The sequence below is a fragment of the Zootermopsis nevadensis genome, unplaced genomic scaffold (genome assembly GCF_977971745.1).
Source record: "Zootermopsis nevadensis isolate Lab colony 2312 unplaced genomic scaffold, Znev_1.0 Znev_ptg000016l, whole genome shotgun sequence".
NCBI lineage: Eukaryota > Metazoa > Arthropoda > Insecta > Blattodea > Termopsidae > Zootermopsis > Zootermopsis nevadensis.
Window position 1 is genome coordinate 5,446,853 of NW_028259148.1, and position 19,219 is coordinate 5,466,071.

General features: G+C 38.2%; 1 protein-coding gene across 1 annotated transcript; it reads right to left on the reverse strand.

The window, feature by feature from the left end:
• Nucleotides 1-1,351: 1,351 nt before the first annotated feature.
• Nucleotides 1,352-17,633, reverse strand: LOC110836813 (multicopper oxidase 3). Its single transcript, XM_022078417.2, has 12 exons — nt 17,413-17,633; nt 14,033-14,202; nt 13,537-13,633; nt 12,810-12,930; nt 9,341-9,551; nt 7,788-7,996; nt 5,910-6,114; nt 5,352-5,518; nt 3,263-3,503; nt 2,467-2,670; nt 1,949-2,167; nt 1,352-1,565 (listed from the first exon to the last, which is right to left on the reverse strand). The coding sequence occupies exons 2-12, from the start codon at nt 14,199-14,201 to the stop codon at nt 1,414-1,416; spliced, it is 1,995 nt and encodes a 664-aa protein (XP_021934109.1). The 5' UTR covers nt 14,202; nt 17,413-17,633; the 3' UTR covers nt 1,352-1,413.
• Nucleotides 17,634-19,219: the final 1,586 nt, after the last annotated feature.

Consider the following 19,219-nt stretch of genomic DNA (forward strand, 5'->3'; position numbering starts at 1 on the left):
TTGCTGCACGAAATCTGATATTTCCTTGTCCCTGACTACGGTACACTCCCCGAAATGGTCCCTTGGTACCTCCCGTTAGCAACACGTCCGTCGTAACGTAGTTCGCCTTGGACACCTGCGACCTACTTAGTCCGGATTTTACGCAGTTTCATCACGGAATATGACCTACTTTCTTTAAAAATTTAGGTCGGAATTACCACTCATGCCACACTCAATGCTAGACATTTTTCTCCGAGCGATTCTGTGACCACACCTAACCTCTCAGACAACTCAGGCTTGCTCCAGGAATTCTTGTTCTCTAAACATCAGTAAACTATTCCTTACGAATTCCAACAGACTTTTCATTTATTAACACGCTTTAATATATACTGATAAATAATTGAACTGTGCGACAATACAGGTTTCCGAATAAGAGAGTGTACCGAACATTCCGAATGTCTTCCGTAATCCAAATGAACGTAATTTCTAATTAACTTCGAAACAATGTCTTCCTTCATCCATACGATTATCCCTATCAAACATACCTCATAGCAGAACTGCATTGATGAAAATCTCGGCGTAATAAAGCTTAGCCACCATACTTAACCACTCACCGACACACACTGCCTGACCAAGATCACACGAACTGGGGAGATTTTTATTGATGTTGGTATGAATCTGTAAAATCGATCAACAACACAGATATGGCTAGCCAACTCAACAACTAAAATACAATATGCCCGCTATGCCTTCAAAATAAAACTGTACATACAAAACAAAATATAATATTAAAAATAATAAACTACTTTTAATTCATTACAGCATGTCATATTCTGGCCGAAGCCATTTCTGAACTTCGTCTTCCACTGTACTCCCCTCTCTACTTACGTATATCTTCGATATATGCAGTAACAGCATTTCTGCTCTTGTCTCCACTACCAACTGCTGAAGTGCCATCTTCCTTTTATTGAATACCTAAGCTGCCTTGTCAAAGTAAAATCTTGACCAATATTAAAATTTTACTGAGACCCTTGCTGACACATTCAAAGCAGCATCATGAGTCAATATTGGGTCATAACCCAGAGCTCTTAATTTTCCTTCTCCAAATCTTAGAATTTCTCATCATCTTTATTTTCTCTCTTCCTAAACATTATCTTCCTTATTCAACTGATCATCATCCATCATCATTACTTTTCTCTTCCATGACAATGCAAGAGAAAAGATATATACTAAACTGTCCAATATCAAAACATGTCATTTCCTATCTAAATTACATTAAAAACACTGCGTTTTAGCAATCCCATCAACCTTCTAATTTTTACATGGTGTAGACATTTAATGTGCTGAGAAATCTAATGTATAAAATAAACAATGAAAGAATAAATAAACTTTATTCTTAAACACAAAATTACAAACATAAATATTAACAATATGTCAAAATACGAAATTTGGCCATTTATGGGTACCACAATGAGGAAAATCTGGTGGTACTGGAGGAAGATGATTCTGTTCGCCTACTTGGACAATGAACTGCAACCCTCCTCCTATGATGGAGCTTTCTGAACGAACCTCAAACAGCCAATAACCTAAAAATAAAAATGAAACACACTACTCTCTTCATCCATAACAGAAATATATATTTCTACTTCCATAAATGTTCAGTATCAATACCCCCTCCTCCTCTAATGATGACCATCACAATTATCATTGAGGTGCGTCAACTCAGTCAGTGAAATGACTGGCCATGGGCAATGATCTCTCTTCTGCCACAACAGCAGGACCAGCTCCGTTACCAACAGTCTCCTCTCCAGTGGGTACCTGCCTCGTCACCTTCATATAAGGTTCCACATAAGTCGTGAATTTCTTAACGAGCTGAATTACTATCAGCTTCTCAAACTGGATTCTATTTCACTGAGCTACAATTTCAAATAACAGACACATGTTAAGACAATTAGCACATGTTACTAACCGGGGTTATCGGTAAACAGACGGATGATCGTGTAGCCTTTATTAGGGACTACGACTGTGTCTTTTCTGGGAGCATCCACAAGGTTTCTGGAGAGCAAGCCATGACTGTCAATCTGTTTAATCTCAGCCACATCTACAGGATGACCAAGAGACTCAGAACCCAGAACAAGGAAATTGTATCCATGTAGATGAAATGTGTTGGAGTGATTACTACCATAACCTATAAAAACACAAAAAATATGATATGAAGCTTTCACAGTGTCTAATTATAATTAATTCTTTGTGGTCTTTCTTTTAACAATTATGAACATGATAATTGTGTGAAACATTAAAGTTATGCAATAAATTTAATGTAGTAAGTATGACTGTATTACCAAAAATTATGAATATAAATTAACTGTTAAATTGTATAATTATCAAATTATAAATAAATACTGAAATATGTACAGGAAAGTAGACTTAAGTATATTCCAGAACTTCCTGTTTAAAAGCATTCTGGAAAGAAATATAACAACATACCTTCATCGACGAGGACTACGTCCAGAGCGACATTGAGAGGAACACGAACTATGTGGAGGCACTCGCAGAACTTGCGGTTCCGGCACTGCTCATCGCACAGCATCTCTCTGAGTATAAACTCAGGCTGGCTCAGCAATGGAGAAGATGGATATCTAAATGTCAGTCTGTCCACCTGAGACAGCTGCACAGGAGTATTCCTGTTATCTGTGAAGAGGTTAACAGCAAATACTGCACGATGCAATTGAAGCAGGTGGTAATTTGTTGTTTGGGACATTAATAGACTGTTTCATGGTAAGAATAAAATAATGAGCATTGTTCAGGCTTTCTGCTGTCAAAGTATGCTTTCTCTTTCAGTTTTCACAGCTTTTTTGTTAAATTTTACTGCTTTTAAAAATGAAAAACCAAGGAATCAAATGTCAGATTTTTCACGGATGCTAGTAACACTCTTTCTATGATCTTAGTTATTTCAAGGGAAAGTTGGAGAATGTCAGATGTGCATAACTGTGTCAATCTTAATTTGTGACTATTCTAGCTCAGTCTTGGGCTTGGTCTTGGGTTCATGCTCTGTCTCATGCAGTTCCTTGAAATGGAAATAGATGATTCACAAGCCCAAGAAGCACAATCAATGGGAGTATTGCAAACTGTAATTTTATTGACACTGAGAACCATGTTTAAATTATTGCAGATTTTTAAAATTTATTATTAACTCATGTGTAAAACCTATAGGTACTAATAAACAATTACGTAACAGAGATGTTCAAAGAATCTGGTCATGAATTAGCAGTGTAATACTTACACAGGTAGCTTGGAGAGTATAAAGACTCTTTCAAACTGAAACCGAAGTTGACATCTGCATCAGTAAAGCCATCATAAGCATAAACATCAAAGGGAATGAACAGTTTCATGTCAGCCTGAGGTACCTGCAGTTTTGCAAGGTTATTCTGTGTGTCTGCTGTTTGCAGCGACTTTATTTCTTGTGGTCTGCAAGTTGGGTAAGACAAACTGGGGCACAGCTTCACCATAGCAGCAGACAGTTCCTGGGGTGAAATGTAAAAGAAACAGTAATTTGGAAATTCAAAAAGGGGAATGGAGCAAATCCATTTTGGAACTTACTCAATACAACAAATATTAGACACCACATTCGGATATGCAATATACGTAAATCGCGTTGTAACCTAACCTATAAATCCGTTAGATTGCTTCCAAAACTTCGTGTTAATCTTTCCTCACTATTAGTTTTAAAGAAATGGAGAGGTTCGAACAATAGGGAAAGGATTTGATTTGCTCTTCTAATAAATATAATTAAAAAAAATAATTCGGTTTCTCGGCTATTCAGCCATTCGATCATAAAACGATTGAATTCATTCGATTGTTTTTAAAGTAACTGCATTATTCGATAGTTCCGCCCCAACCGATTTATTAGAGTTTTCATTCGGTTGTGTTGGGAACAATTTCTAGTTGTGTCCATTATTATTTTCAGTGTTGGTTATGTTGTGTAATGTACTTTCTGGAGTTTTCTCTGTAAGTGGCATTCATTACGCCAACTTAAATTTGTGATTTAACTATACATAATCAATGTGAACTGCAATTGGCACAAAGGAAAGAAGTCCCTGATAAGTGCGCATGACCTTGGGCATTACTTCTAGCGCAGTGCCCGTGTGTATTCACGTTCGTGTGCAGTGTGTGTGGTGATAAGTGAATTCAATTTATCATTTATGATCGCTATATTCTTGTCACCTTTTGACTTCCACCACAGTAAAACATCTGGACTACTTTTTCGTGTTGTGCATTGGTAATCCCTAATAAGTAGCAACTATCTTCTGGAGCTGCAAGATGTGCTACGCTTGAACATCGGGAAAGGTGCAAAGGTAAGTTACACACTCATGCAAGGCTGAAATATGTCGCTCTGCTTAGATTAAGTATACGGAATAAAAACAGTTAATGAATAATTTTGTTCCGCGTAATGGTAAAACTTAAACTTAGTTGACCAAACCACTACAGAATGCTTACCTGAAAGCTAACATAACGCAACTGAACCGAACGTTCACTTATATCAGTTCATACACATTAATAGCTAGATGATAAGTGCAAAGAAGAAAATTTAAAAAGATGTGGGCTATAAGTGTCAAGTGACTAGGGGAAACTCGTATTTTTTTAACTTTCTCCACCCAGTAATACAAAAAAGACACTTCCTTGAATTTCTGAGGTGAAATGTAAATAACCACCCCACCCCCTCCCGTCTTTACTGCAGCCATGAGCCAGGAAGTGACAATTGCATTCTAGTTTATGAGTGAATGACATTGTACAGATTATGTAGTGTGGGAATCTCTACACTATCACTGTTAACACTGCTTGTTAGGGAAATTGGAGGTCCTTTACCACTTTTACAAGAGCCTCCTACTGGACCCAATTCTTCAGCACGCTGAATTCAGACCACATTCTACTCCTTAAGATCCAATTTAATATTATGTCCCATTTACACATGCATCTCCAAAGTGGCCTCTTTCATTCAGGTTATCTGTTCTTAAAAGTTGTATATTTTGAAATATGATGTTTAATTTGAAAGTTAATATTTGATTGTACCCATGTTTCTCTCATCAGCAAAACTTGTAATGTATGTACAGTCATATTAGTGCTACTGGTTGCAGATAATTAAAGCAATAATATTGCATGTGTGGACATGAGATTTTAACAAATTACACAAAACCCAACAGTTTGTTTTTAAGTTATCAGGTAGACAAATGGACACGGTGACTGGTTTAATCAAAATAATTAGGAAAGTAGACTAGCAAATGTGTGTGTGGCAACATGGTGGAGATACATAACCTATTTACCTCACAAAATTCTATCGATGTAAGGAATCATAAAAAGTGAAGCTGACTTACACTTAGAGAAGATTTGGTAATATCATTCAGTTTATGAGGCAAAGTTGCTCCATCATAGACAAGCAGAGCTTCCTGATGAAGATTTTTACATTGATCATGTCCTCTGACCATTATCCAGTATGACGACGATGGCTGATCAGCATTTAAAACTATGTCATACCGCTCACCTAAAAAAATATATACAGAATTAGAAGCAAATTTAAAATGCTGTTGCTATAATTTTTTATATTATTGTTGTGATAACATTTAACTGTATGAACAGATCTTTCAGCAACGAAATGTATACTCGACGACAGAACAAGGTCAAGACTGCCAGTCATAAATGACAAATAAACATGAATTGATAAAATAATACTCGACACTAGACGCTGTACCTCCTTTCCTACAAGGTGTGAAGCAGGGTAGCTTTATTTTACTTTATGTTTCATATTCCATATATTATATGTTTTATTGGAAAGTTTCTTACATCTTTGTGATACTGCTGTGTTCTGACTTTATTGTCGAATTGGTTTCGTGTCGAGTTAATATATTTATTGATGATGATAATGAGATCCATACCTGGAAATAATAGCAGATGTGAAGCATCTGTGGATTTCACTGGTGCTCCATCAGATGCAATGATCATCAGTCTATGGCCCTCCACCTGAAGTTGTACTGGGCAGTCCAGAGGTGCAGCATTTATGACACGAAAACGGTATCGGCCACCCCGCTTCACTGCAAATCTAGTTTTTGGCATCTGGCTTCCTGGTTTTGAATCTGGATTCTGTTTTGATAGATACAAAATTTGAATTACAGTATTAATTGATTATGGCGACAGATGATCTTTGCTTCAACACAATCGATCTACGAGCAAGATATATCGCTTTAAAGCCGCTCCTTCTGCCACATCTTAGTGAGAGTTTAACCTAATCATTTGCATTTTCCTGCAAAATTAATGTGAAAATATCATACGGCACATGTTGATATTGGACACTGGTTAACGTCGCCTCAGCCCAGAGATCGGCTATCCTGACTGGGTTTTTTCGTGGTTCTTCTCAGTCTCTCCAGACAAATTCCATATCCTTCCCAATTCATTATTTGCTATCATCCTCTCATTCTACATTATAGTCTGAGCTACTGAAAAAGCACTGTTAAATATGTAAGATTTGAGGTTTTCACAGCGGTGAGTATGCAGATTTCTGTCTTCTGGGTTGTTTCGCTGTGTAGTCTGTAGTTACCAACATTTCAGAGGTCATACTGCCTCCATCATCAGGGTGATGAAGATTTCTGTCTTCTGGGTTGTTGCGCTGTGTAGTCTGGTCGATGTTAACCAACGTTTCAGAGGTCATACTGCCTCCGTCATCAGGGTGATGAAGATTTCTGTCTTCTGGGTTGTTGCGCTGTGTAGTCTGGTCGATGTTAACCAACGTTTCAGAGGTCATACTGCCTCCATCATCAGGGCGATGAAGATTTCTGTCTTCTGGGTTGTTGCGCTGTGTAGTCTGGTCGATGTTAACCAACGTTTCAGAGGTCATACTGCCTCCGTCATCAGGGCGATGAGTATGAAGATTTCTGTCTTCTGGGTTGTTGCGCTGTGTAGTCTGGTCGATGTTTACCAGCGTTTCGGAGGTCATACTGCCTCCGTCATCAGGGCGATGAAGATTTCTGTCTTCTGGGTTGTTGCGCTGTGTAGTCTGGTCGATGTTTACAAACGTTTCGGAGGTCATACTGCCTCCATCATCAGGGCGATGAAGATTTCTGTCTTCTGGGTTGTTGCGCTGTGTAGTCTGGTAGATGTTTACCAACGTTTCAGAGGTCATACTGCCTCCGTCATCAGGGCGAAATCTTCATTGTTAAATAAACTATAAATCAATAAATAAGAGATCCCAGCACTGGCATGTAACTGTATATGTCTCTAGGGAAATGTATTCACTCGCTTGGCAGAAGTATTTGAGATGGAAGACGAAACTGTAAAGCCTTCCATTAAAATTATTTGACCATGCCATAGCTCAAGCAGTTAGTAGCCCTCTCACCACAGATACCCAGGTTCATGCCCAGGCCAGTCCATGTAGGATTTGTGGTGGACAATGTGACACTGAGTAAGGTTTTTGTCTGATTCCTTCTGTTTTCCTTTATCGATATCATTCACAGTCCAGGATACAGCTACGAAATATATCCTTCATAATGTGCAAAAGCATACGTTCTCAGAACATGGGTTGAACTTGCAAGGAACAACTGAGGATTAATTTTGTTTTTAATCATTCTAACAAATTTTGTGGCTGTAAAATGTGACTGCTTGAAAGTCTAAATAGTTAATTTATTGGATAACAGGTATCACAAACTTATAAAAAAATGTAGATATTTATTTCGTAATCTTCGAATTCGTTTTCTACAGTTTTGAACAGAAAGTGAAGGACTGTGTAAGTGGCTCAGTAAAATACACGTAAAAATACTCACAAAGTAAGTTCCCTTTCCATTGATAAGTATTGAAGATAAGTGCATATTCTCTGGCAAGTTAAGGTTGTAAACAAATGCGTAGCGTGACCAAGCAGAGATAGTCACGATGTGTTCTTCAAGATCATAATCGTAGAGGTCAGAGTTGGGATCAAGTCGGGGAGTCTGCCTCACGATGAAGGGGCCGAATATTCCATCTGCATGGTGAGAAACTGCAAGAAAATATATTTATCCATACATAACAGTGATACAGTTGCTTAACCAAATTAGAAAACAAAACAAAGCTACTTTTATTCTTAGATTAGTCGTGTGCTGAGTCAGAGGTTAGATGAAGGGTATAATAATTTGATACTTGTTCAATGTTTAACGCACCTCGTGGGGTAGAGTAATGATTGTCAGGAGAAACCCACAGAACTCTGAGAAAAACCTGGTCTTTTGTCATTTCGTCCACCATAATCTCTCTTGAAATTACATTTGGATTAAATCGGGCCACCCAAATGGCATTTAACCCAGGTCGTCCATAAAGAGAAACTGATCTGAACAGATATTATTCTGATATTTACATTTTCTTGGGTCTACACATTAGATTTCAAATATTTTCAAGATCGCCGTCAAAATGATCCTGTCATTTTTCATATCTCTACAGCTGATATATCATAATTAAAGAAATTGAGAAAAATATATAATTTATCTATATTTCTACAGTTTCTTGACTGAATAATAAATCAATATAACATTTGAGATATGACGTTCTCGCAATTATGAGTATTAAGATGACGTTTCAGAGGTCCTTGCTGTTTCCATCATCAGCGCAAACACTCTGAAACGTCGATAAATTTCCACCAGACTATGTGGCGCAACAAGCGACAGTACGACATTTACTCAATAGGCGACACTTGGAGAATTTAGTTCAATGGGTCAGTTTTTATGCACGAAGGGAAAAAACAGATGACTGTTATTTATATATGTATTTTATCGTGCAGTTCAAGCACAAAGGAAACAATGGAGAAAATAGGCTAAATGAAAGAACGAAGCTAATGTTTAAACATAAATACTATGAATAGCATTTCACACCATTTTGACAACGAGGTTGCATTTTAAACAGTGATGCATTAATAGGGTACACTTCCTGTAAGGAAAACATAGATAGAAGGTGTTTTAAAACAGGGTACTAAGGAGAATATTTTAACATAAGGAATAGGAAGTAAACGTAGGAATGAGAAACATAACGAAAAACTTCATTATTTGTGCCAGTACCAGTAATCTCAAATAAATATCGAAGTTATCAAATCAAGAAAAATTAGATGGACGATACATTTCGTGCACCTGGAAGACATGAGAAACGTACACAATATTTTGTTCAGGAAATCTGAAAAGGGATGAGACTAGATGAAAGGATAATATTAAAATATATAATAAAGAAATAGGGTTTGAAGTTGTGGGCTATATTAAAATTGCTCGGGTTAGAGTCTAGTTGTGGTCTCCTTTGAAAAAGGACTCTACGTCTTCCATCTTGATTTTATCATCTTAATATCAGTGCTTTATTTGTTACTTACCATAATGAGAGTGGTAGAAGTGGGTTCCAGGGTTTGAAGCCCGAAACTTGTACCGAAAATTCGTCTCGCTCTGTATGGGACACTGCGTAATCATTGGGACTCCGTCCATGTACGGAGTTCCTCGCTGGAGTTGCCCGTACCAATGCAGGGCTGTCTCTAGGCCGGGCAGATGGCTCTCGACATCCACGACGACAGTGTCGCCCTCACAAACCTGCAACACAGTTCGGAAACCCCTTCCGTTTACTCATGTGGTATTATCCCTTTGAAGCCCACTGGTGACTACATGTACCATCTGCTTTAAGAGTCACCAAATCTGTATTTTGTGTTAAGGGGTTTCGTACAATTCAGATAAACAGCGATTATTTCCTTAAACAACATTAACCAGTTAATCTTTGCAATGGTGAAGTGTTGTTTTCTTTGCGGTACGAAGTGAATAATTAAATATTATTTAGACTCGTTTCGTCTTATTGCATCCATTGGTGAAGTAACTAAGAAGCAGTTTGCACGCAATGAAGTCTTCTCCGGGTGATACTGAGTAAACAACAGACACGCCTTTGACAGTTAAGATCGATATGATGACTGACAAACATTGGTCGATTTAAAATATATATAATAAAATTCAGGTCAATACACAAAACTATATTTGGATGTTAAAATTTAAAATTTAAATGTGTTTAAAATTTTAAATTTGCGCTATTCATCACTATAAGGATGTTACATTAGAGCGCTCTAATGTAACATCCTTATAGTGATGAATAGCGCAAATTTAAAATTTTAAACACATTTAAATTTTAAATTTTAACATCCAAATATAGTTTTGTGTATTGACCTGAATTTTATTATATATATTTTAATCAAAAACACAAACATGACGCATGAAAACATTAAAATTGGTCGATTTATTCTGCGGTGCTTTCAATAACTCAGATTAAAGCGTCGAATATTAGGATCATAATGGAAGGAAGTGGTCCCAGCCTAATTTTAAGTATTATCCTGACATTTGCCTGTAAAAAAAATTGTCAGGATAGTAATTCTCTCGGCTGAGATTTGAATCCGGGTCCTCCCGAATACAAGGCAAGAGCAGCATGAAAAATTGAATGATTGGTCGAAACATATTAACGTGAAAACTGCATTTTAAATGGAGATGATAGAGGAAGTTTTGAAAAAAAAATTAAATTTTTAAGACTTGTATTGGATTAGAGTTTCTTTGTGATGTGAAGGTGTCGATATTCATCCGTAACGCTGGTATCTACCTACGAGTCCATAAGGCGTTAACCCAGAAGAGCATTATTGACATTTATGCGTTTTTTTAAGCACAGAATATATGGTCAAGTATGATTCAAAGACGATTCCTCACAGAAAGTTCGAATAAATTCCTTGTCGGTTTCATCTTAGATACAAACATTTCCCTGAGCATACCTGTAAATTACCTTCTTCCATTGAAACAACATATTACGTTTCACAGTCAAACAGGACTACTAACGCACGTTAAACTTACACACGGGGTTCCTGAATATTCAGTTCACTAAAGTAATAAACCGTTGTACTGTTTGCTTTTGTCATCGAAGTCTGTTTCGGTTAAGGAATCCTACTAAATAACATTGCTAATTTGTCTTTCTCTTCCCACTCCCCTCCATTTCAAGTGAAATGGCGTCTGAAGTCGTGTTTCTGTGTATCCTTGCCGTTTGAATGTGCAACGTAATCCAGTACGAGACATTAAAATTGCGTTAACGAGGCTGGTAGTAGAATTCTCTACGGCCAGAAACCACGTGACTTCACATAAAAGTGTGAAGTACTAAATGAAGCTATTCTTTTTCGTGAAACGCAGACATTTATTGTGGATGAGTGACAGTGACATTACGGTATGAAAATTTGAACAACTTTCGCGTGACTCGAGGCTAAAGAACTCGCTCCTGATCGGTTTAACTCTTTAATATCTAGTGGTAACTATATATACCACCAGATTTCACACAATCAGTATGTACTGGAGATATTAACGTAAATTCTTTTTGTTTTTCATAGTGCCTATATCCGCCATTTTTATTGGCTGAACATGAAATTGGGCGTGTACGTCAGTCAATATGACAGGCTCGGCGTAATTGCCGGAAGAGACAGGTATTTTTTCTTTTCGTAGCCACATTTGGACTGGCTCCGGTTCAAGCCAGGTGTTGCTAAACCCCAGGACAAGCGGTCGGGGAATTAACTTGAAGTTTACTTCCACTTCCGTATGTCTTTATGGCGTGTTTATAAACAACGTTAATGTAAATGTTGATACTACTCTGCTCATAAAACTCAGAAGAGCAGATTTAACCCTTTGAAGCCTAGAGAGAGAGAGAGTTGGTTTGAGGCTACGAAGGTTCCCAGGCATTGCCCGCTCGTCCTTCTGGTATGAATAGGTTTAGTAAGGGCAAGGGATTTAGGAGACAGGATGGGGTAAGAAATGGATCAGGGTCTTTGCGTTAATTTTGAATTTTGATATTGGCCTTGGAATGGCGGCGTTTTGGAAAAGATTTACGTTAATGTGGGGGGGGGGGGGCTACTATAGAGCGGAATTTTGATGTTAACACTGGGAGGGCTGCATTAGAGACAGAGCAACGTGGAATTTGGGTACCAACTCAACATTTGCTCTAGGACCGAGGAAAACCACGGAAAACCTTGGTCGAGTTGGCCGGTCGCAGGACCTTCCGGATGCGTACTGACTTCTAGCCAGCAGTCAGGCATTTAGAATCGCGAGCCCTAACGGTAGCCTCTCTCTGTGTGCTTCCTTTATTAACAAATTTTATACTTTTTTTATACATAGATATGTTTTGGATAGGAAATGATCCACTTGGTTCGTTGCCCATCCAATTACAAAAAGGTTTACAAATCCGTTATCACTTATCCATTTTCTTACTATGGTCGTCTGGTGCCCTTTGGATCACTGCCGATCCAGCGTAGGGGATTGGTATATGTGATCATGTATGGATTTGACCCTCGGGGGAACCCAAAACTGACTGGTGGTGCTCTGTAGTGGGATGTTTAGTTCCTATTTGTGGGGGTGAGGGTTATTTGAAGATGTGCTGTTAGGTTAATGTTTCAGAGCAATGTACTATATAGGCACTCCTCTGACCATTTGTTGAGCAAAAGGATTTGTTTATTCCGCAGGTTAGGTTACGTTGCAAGAAGGGATCGGGGGCGGAGGTATTTATCACAGCTGGGATCGTACTGAACTAGTTCTTGAATTTGGCTGTTGTAGCTGGTGGCCGATTTTGTGTATAGCCTATTCGCTAGTCTACGCTGGTCTAAACAATATATAAGAATTTAGTCCGTACCGCAAAGAAAACATAACTCTTCACCATTACAAGGATGAGTTGGTTAATCCTGTTTAAAGAAAAAATCGCTGTTTACAATGAGAATCGTGGAACCTATTGAACGAAGAGTTAATGACGGTTATTTAAGAAATGGAGAAACGAGAAGTGAATGAGCCTACCTGGACAGCGGTTCCTGGCAGTTTCCTGTTCACAGACAGCATTATCCTCTGCACCCCATCTCCAAGAACACAGTGTCGCTCCACACATTCGGTTTCATTGGCCGGGCATTTTGAACATCCTCTAGAGAGACACAGGCATTAAAGTAAGGATATAGAACAGGCAGTATATATGTTACCGTTAACGTGTATATTTACGTTATTTTGTAAAACACCCAGGAATTTCATATATTAAACTGCTCAAAGTTAAAGTGTGCAATAAGGACATTCCGTTATTGTTTGAGGGCAATTAATATGTAAAATAATGAGGTATTCACTAGGTACGTCATATATTAACTGAAGTTAGGTCAGATTACATAATACAAGCAACAAATCTTACATGTCAAATTAATTGAACTTTACTAAATCTAACCTAACATAACGTCGACATTGCGGACAACATATTTAAATACTTTATCTAGCTAAAATGTAGAAACCATAACTTCGTTTTACAAATTAACTGCTTTCGATTATCTATTCCATTCTACCTTGTCCGATTGGTTAGTATATATCAAACTAATTGCTCGCGCCCGGTTGACGGAGGCAACAAGAACCTCCAAAATTTCGGTAGACTTCTTCCAGACTTCTTCCAGACTGCATGGCACAACAACGCATAAGACAGTCTTCATATTCGCGGCCTTTATAACTTAAGATATCACACAGAGTAGGTTAGTTTATCAGAATGTCTTACCTGTCAACTGTAGGGACCGTCTCCAGCACAAATTTGAAGTGGCATTCTTTAGCCTTCTCTCCATCCAAACAAGGCCGAGAACAGTCTCTTGACTTCTCTGCACATAACATTGAATGCATACGATTTAAATCCGTAGAGAAATATCCTTAATGTGAAGCTGATAATATTTAAATTCTATAATCAGAAAATTCATTACCGCCTTTAAAAGAGCCTGCTATTAGACATGCTTCTCTGGAAGATCAATCCAGTCCACACCATCTGACCCCTGTTCTAACTTATTTACAGCAACCTGTTAATGGATCACATCCACAGGCAGATGAATACAATCCAATTTTGCCACCCAAGAACCTCCATGTGGTCTCTTATATTCAGGTTTTCTAACATTGACTTCTAATAAATTTGAGGAATTCGTTACGAAATTTATTAAACAAATTTCCGTAGATTTTTGAATAGTCGTGATCAATCAGGGTGTCATTCTGTTGAATGTGTCACTCACCCAGCTGCTCCACATGTTCGCCACCGCGACTCATCCTTACTGCAGTCGACCTGATGGAGACAGGAGGCCAGTTCAGCATGAGAAACGTCCCAGCAAGCAGGAGTAACGCCGTCACGTTAGGCAACACCAGTAGCAGTGGCCCTCGTGGCTTCCAGCACCTCGCGCCCATTCTAAAAAATTTTGTTTCTGTGTTATCGGGAAGTTCGGAGTCCGTATTGTATTCAAGGTACATTAACGCCATTGAGTGGAATTTTAGAAAAGCTGATAGTCGTACGACTGGCGAATTCGTCGCCTTTGGTAAGACCCAAATTGTTTATCACGATGTTCACAAAAGAACCAGGTGCTGAGCCAGTTGAATCAAGCCCACGACTTCAACAGCCTGTTTCTTTAACACAGTTTGTATCATGATTCCATCTATGCCTTTGTCTTCTAAGTTGTGTCTTCCTTCAAGATTTTCACACTAAAGTGTATCCACTTTTTTCTGTCCTATTTTCTGAGCATCTCATCTTCCGTGGCTTAATAACAATAATAATATTTGTTCAGGAACGCGAATTATGAAGCTCAATATCACGTAATTTTCTCTTGCCTCCTTTCTGTCAGGCGTACCCTCTTATGAGTGTTCTTCCCGTAGAGTGAGAGATTAAATTTCACATCATTGCAGAAAAGCAGATTCCACCACAGTTTGGATTTTATCTGCAAGTGTTGTACAGGAGACATAAATGATTTGAATTTAATTGTAGTAAGCATTTTCCGAATTAATTTCTTCGTAAATGTAATTTTTACTTGTTACTGTCGTTCAAAAATATTTCCTATGGATTTATTAGCTTGAATTTTATCGTTCGTTCCGGTAACAAGACATGACTGGTAAATGTAAGCATTCATTAATGAAATGAGTGGGGGTGGGGTTTTTTTTAGTGACCGTGTCGACCGCGGTACTTGAGACAAATACGGAAGTAAAGTGGCCTTCTTGGTTTTTCGTTGTCAAGTAATTAACATAGCCGGGATTACGGGAAACCCGCCAACATCCAATTAATAACTTTTTTTATAAATATGACAGACATGCAAATTTTATGAAACTTTCCCTTCCTGTTGGTATAAAACTTGAAGTTTTCGATCTGTAGTTCCGGGTACAGTTTATGACCACTCTGATCTCTACCCTCCTGGCTAGGGTAAAGACAGGAACCTATATTTATGTCCGTTCTTTGGAAAAATACATTAAAATATCGTGTTCATCTCTGCACTTCCAAATTTAGTCTTTGAAACTACTGAATGGATTTTGAGTACATTTTATAGTCCTTAAGATTCCAAACTATTTAAAAGCCTCTTCAATATACCTTTTATGTTTAGATAGACCTGGAAACAAATCATTATTTTTAAAGTTTTCGATCTGGTATCCTCCCTGTATTTAGCGAAATGTTTCATAACCTTACATTGTGTCACTCTGTCGCTTAGGCTTCTTAAGTTCGTACGACCGCCATTTTGTTATTATCGATTGTGGGAAATTAAAAATTACAGTTTGGAGTGACCGCAAATGATTTCAAAGTCCTTACAATATTTAATCAAAATCTGACAGACAGACAAACCCTGTATGAGTTAGCGTTATACACACCTCGAGCCAAATTTTACGACAGTGCCTTAAAATAGGCCAAGACCACTGCCTTCCGTATTCTTCCCAATTCGCTTAAAATTACCCTTCAAATATAGGCTATAAAAATGCAGTTCAGAAAGTGTCGTTAAATAATTTAAGAAATAAAGAAAGTTAAGCGACTGCTAAGTTTTACTTTTGCTGAAGTTGATTACAGTGTAGAGAAATTAATAAGAAAATGTGTACAAACACGAGAATCGCCATGACTTTGCTTTATATACAAATGCATAAGATGACTCGTGATTTTAGCGTGACAACAGCCGAAGCAGATGGCAAGATAAAGCTGAAACTAGAGATGTCAATGGAAATTGTGAAAGTTCATGTCATCAAGGGTAAAATGCAGCTTAGAAATTTAATATGGTTTGCGACAAAACTTCTAAGAACTAATAGCATGGCCAACAGGAAGTATTTACTTACTGATACATAATTTGTAAGTGGTTTAAGTAAGAAAATAATTTAAATTGCTTTTTTGAGAAAGTTCAGATCTTCAGGTGCCTATCGACTTCCTTTACTGTACCTACAAAAGGATGTGACAAAATCGAGTGGTAAATATATGTACCACGTGCTTTAGCCATCAATAATTCGACATCAATTTCGTATGGATCTCGCTGTGAACAGGGATTATTTCCTTAAACAGGGTTAATCAGCTGATCTGTGTAATGGTGAAGTGTAGTGTTCTCTTTGCGGTATGGACTGAACTATTAAATATTCAGGCGAACTTCAGCTTTGAACGGTTAATATGTCTTCCAGATTATTAATTAGAGTTTGTGTGAATGCCAAACCCGAATTAATTATTAATAATGCAATTAAAATGCATTTTTATATCTATAAAGCATGCTCGGTCAGTGAGAGAAAAATAATTTACTCAGTTCGAATAATAATAACGTTATGAAGATTTCTGTCTTCTGGGTTGTCGCGCCGTGTAGTATGGTCGGACGTAACAGAGAGATGGGACGTGAGGTTCTCAAGGCGGTGAAGATGTCGACGGGTTTTGTTCTGGGTTGTAGTGCCATGTGGAGTTTTAGGATACCAACGTTTCGAAGGATCATAATGATCACTGAAGATGGAGGCAGTATATTCCTTAAAAACGTTCGTATCTATCTCATAGCGATACAACCCCGAAGACCAACTTTGAAATGCGTGAAGAACTGCCTCGTACTTCGAATAAGAAGGACTGGGAATTCAAATTAGTCTGAATTAGTCTGAAAAACTAAAAGACCAAGACGTATATTGGAGAATAATATTAAAATGGAACTTAAGGATATAGGGTGTGAGAGTATGAACTGAATTGCACAGCCCAGTCTGTGGTCCACTACTGAGCTTTTGTGAACATTGTAATGAACCTTTGGGTTTCATAAATGGCGAGAAACACTCAATTGACTTTGATACGAGCGAAAAGTTACTTAATTCAGCTCTATTTATAGAACCTTGAGGTTCATTACCGTGTAAACAAGAGCTCGACGTTGGGCCCTATTGAACCAGTCAAATCCTATCGAAACCCTCGGCCCTTTTTGACTGCGATCCGTTATAATATCATCCATTGAACGCATGGTTACCGAAAATGGCGTTCATTCCCTTATATTTTACGACTAAAACTCACGCATTCTACTTGCCACACCGCGTACTGTTCTTTATTTGAAGACCCTAACAAAATTGCAGATTACGATGTTACTCATTACACAGTTTTTTGCGATATGCAAGGAATCTACAGGTTAGAAGGCAGCAACCGACTTACCTGCTGAGGAAGTTTTGGTGAGCTGCAGTATCACGCAACCGGCCGCCAGGAAGCCTTGAACTGCACTGAAGTTGGTTAGAGAAAGTCACGGCGCTCGTGAGTTGGTCACTGAACACGGCTAGTAGGTCGTCAACTCCATGCGATATGCTCGGCGTTTTTGACCTCGGTTCTTTCACACACGAGCGACGTAATTTTGCAGAGTGGCATCGGTTATGGTTGCTGTTGAGCAGTTTCTTTGTGTTTGATTTTTTTATTTCTGGTTTCTAGTCGTAAATATGAACAAGTTCCATGGAGCTGTTAGACAATCTGACAGTAAAGAAAGTTTCGGGAATTATGGAACCCGAAGTTTCGTTAAAATAAAAACTTGGCCAAACTCGATTGACGAGATACAACAGGATTTCTCTATTGTTATCCGGCCCACCCGCTAAATACTGTAAAAATATTCGTATACAGCAATCAGGACGTCAACAGTCCTGATAAAGTGTTGAAATCATTACAATACGAATCTTAAGATTTAGAAAAAGGCGCAGAACCCACAACTTGCATTACTTTCCTAACATCGTCTTTAAGTTTGACGACTGTAACTCAGTTTAAAGCAAAATACCGGAAGGTGTCATTGATTTTAACACTATTTCCTAGTCTAAATTTTCACGGTGTAGTAGCTTATTCGTACTTAATTGACTAAACTACATAAAAATTTAAATCATTTCTGTTTATGAACACTTTGCTGGCTGATGGGTACCAGTACTTTCGAGGGACCTTTGCTGAATGGATTTGCTGACAGCCCATCTGCTGATCATTACTGTAAATGGATTTCACGATTTTTTGAAAGGGGAATACAGGCAACTCTCGGCTTACGAACGAGTTCCGTTCCAAGACGTTGTTCGTTATGTGTATCTTGCATTCCTGAGCTTTTACGATACGTATCGTATACGTTAGCAGCCATTTTAAAGCATTAAAACCACGTACTAAACATCGAATGATCTATACAATACGTGTTACTACTTAAAGATTAAATGCGTCATGTTTGTGTTTTATAATTAAAATATATAATATAATTCAGGTCTATACACAAACTTTATTTACAGATGTTAAAATTTAAAATTTAAAATTTGCGCTATTCATCGTTACTACGATGTTACAATATTGCGCCTTCATTTACTACATGTTTCGATGCGTAGCATCATCTTCAGGTTTTTCCTTTAAAACTACTTTATATTACAATGCAAGTTTTTCAATTTATTCATCTGTTACTACTATTTCGATTTGTGCCCATGATCGCATAAATTTTTAAAATACGAGGTGCGATCGGAAAGTTTCAAGACTGTGTCAATAGAGGGCGAACCGGATGTAGTACGAGCTTCTGCCGCTAGGGGGTGCGGCCTACATTCATAGTGAATCAGTGTGCCAGCCGGCATCATCGAATTAGCATTTGTTTCTTAGTTACGGGCGTTTTGGTAGTGCATTACACCGACCCTCCTGCGATTTCGGAATGGCGTGTGCATCAAATTTTGCCAAAGACTCGCCAAAACGGCTACGGAAACCTATGAAATGCTAAAGCAAGCATTTGGGGAGTCCGCAATGGGTCGTGCACAAACTTTTGTGTGGCATTCACGTTTTAAAAATGGCCGAACCTCTGTCGATGATGACGAGCGTTCTGGACGACCATCTTCGAGCACAGCGCCCGAAAATGTTACGAAGATTCGGCAGGCCATTCACGAAGATCGACGTCGTACCATCAACGACTTGTGCGACATTGTTGGGATAGGCTATGGGACCTGTCAGCTGATTCTAAAGGAAGAACTCC

What these genes read in the sequence shown, in the direction of transcription:
- LOC110836813 (XM_022078417.2), bottom strand. Translation starts at nt 14,201, where the DNA reads ATGGGCGCGAGGTGCTGGAAGCCACGAGGGCCACTGCTACTGGTGTTG. An exon ending in TTACCAAATCTTCTCTAAGT is followed by an intron (nt 3,504 to 5,351) that starts GTAAGTCAGCTT and finishes ATTTCACCCCAG; the next exon opens with GAACTGTCTGCTGCTATGGT. An exon ending in ATACTCTCCAAGCTACCTGT is followed by an intron (nt 2,671 to 3,262) that starts GTAAGTATTACA and finishes ACCTCTTCACAG; the next exon opens with ATAACAGGAATACTCCTGTG.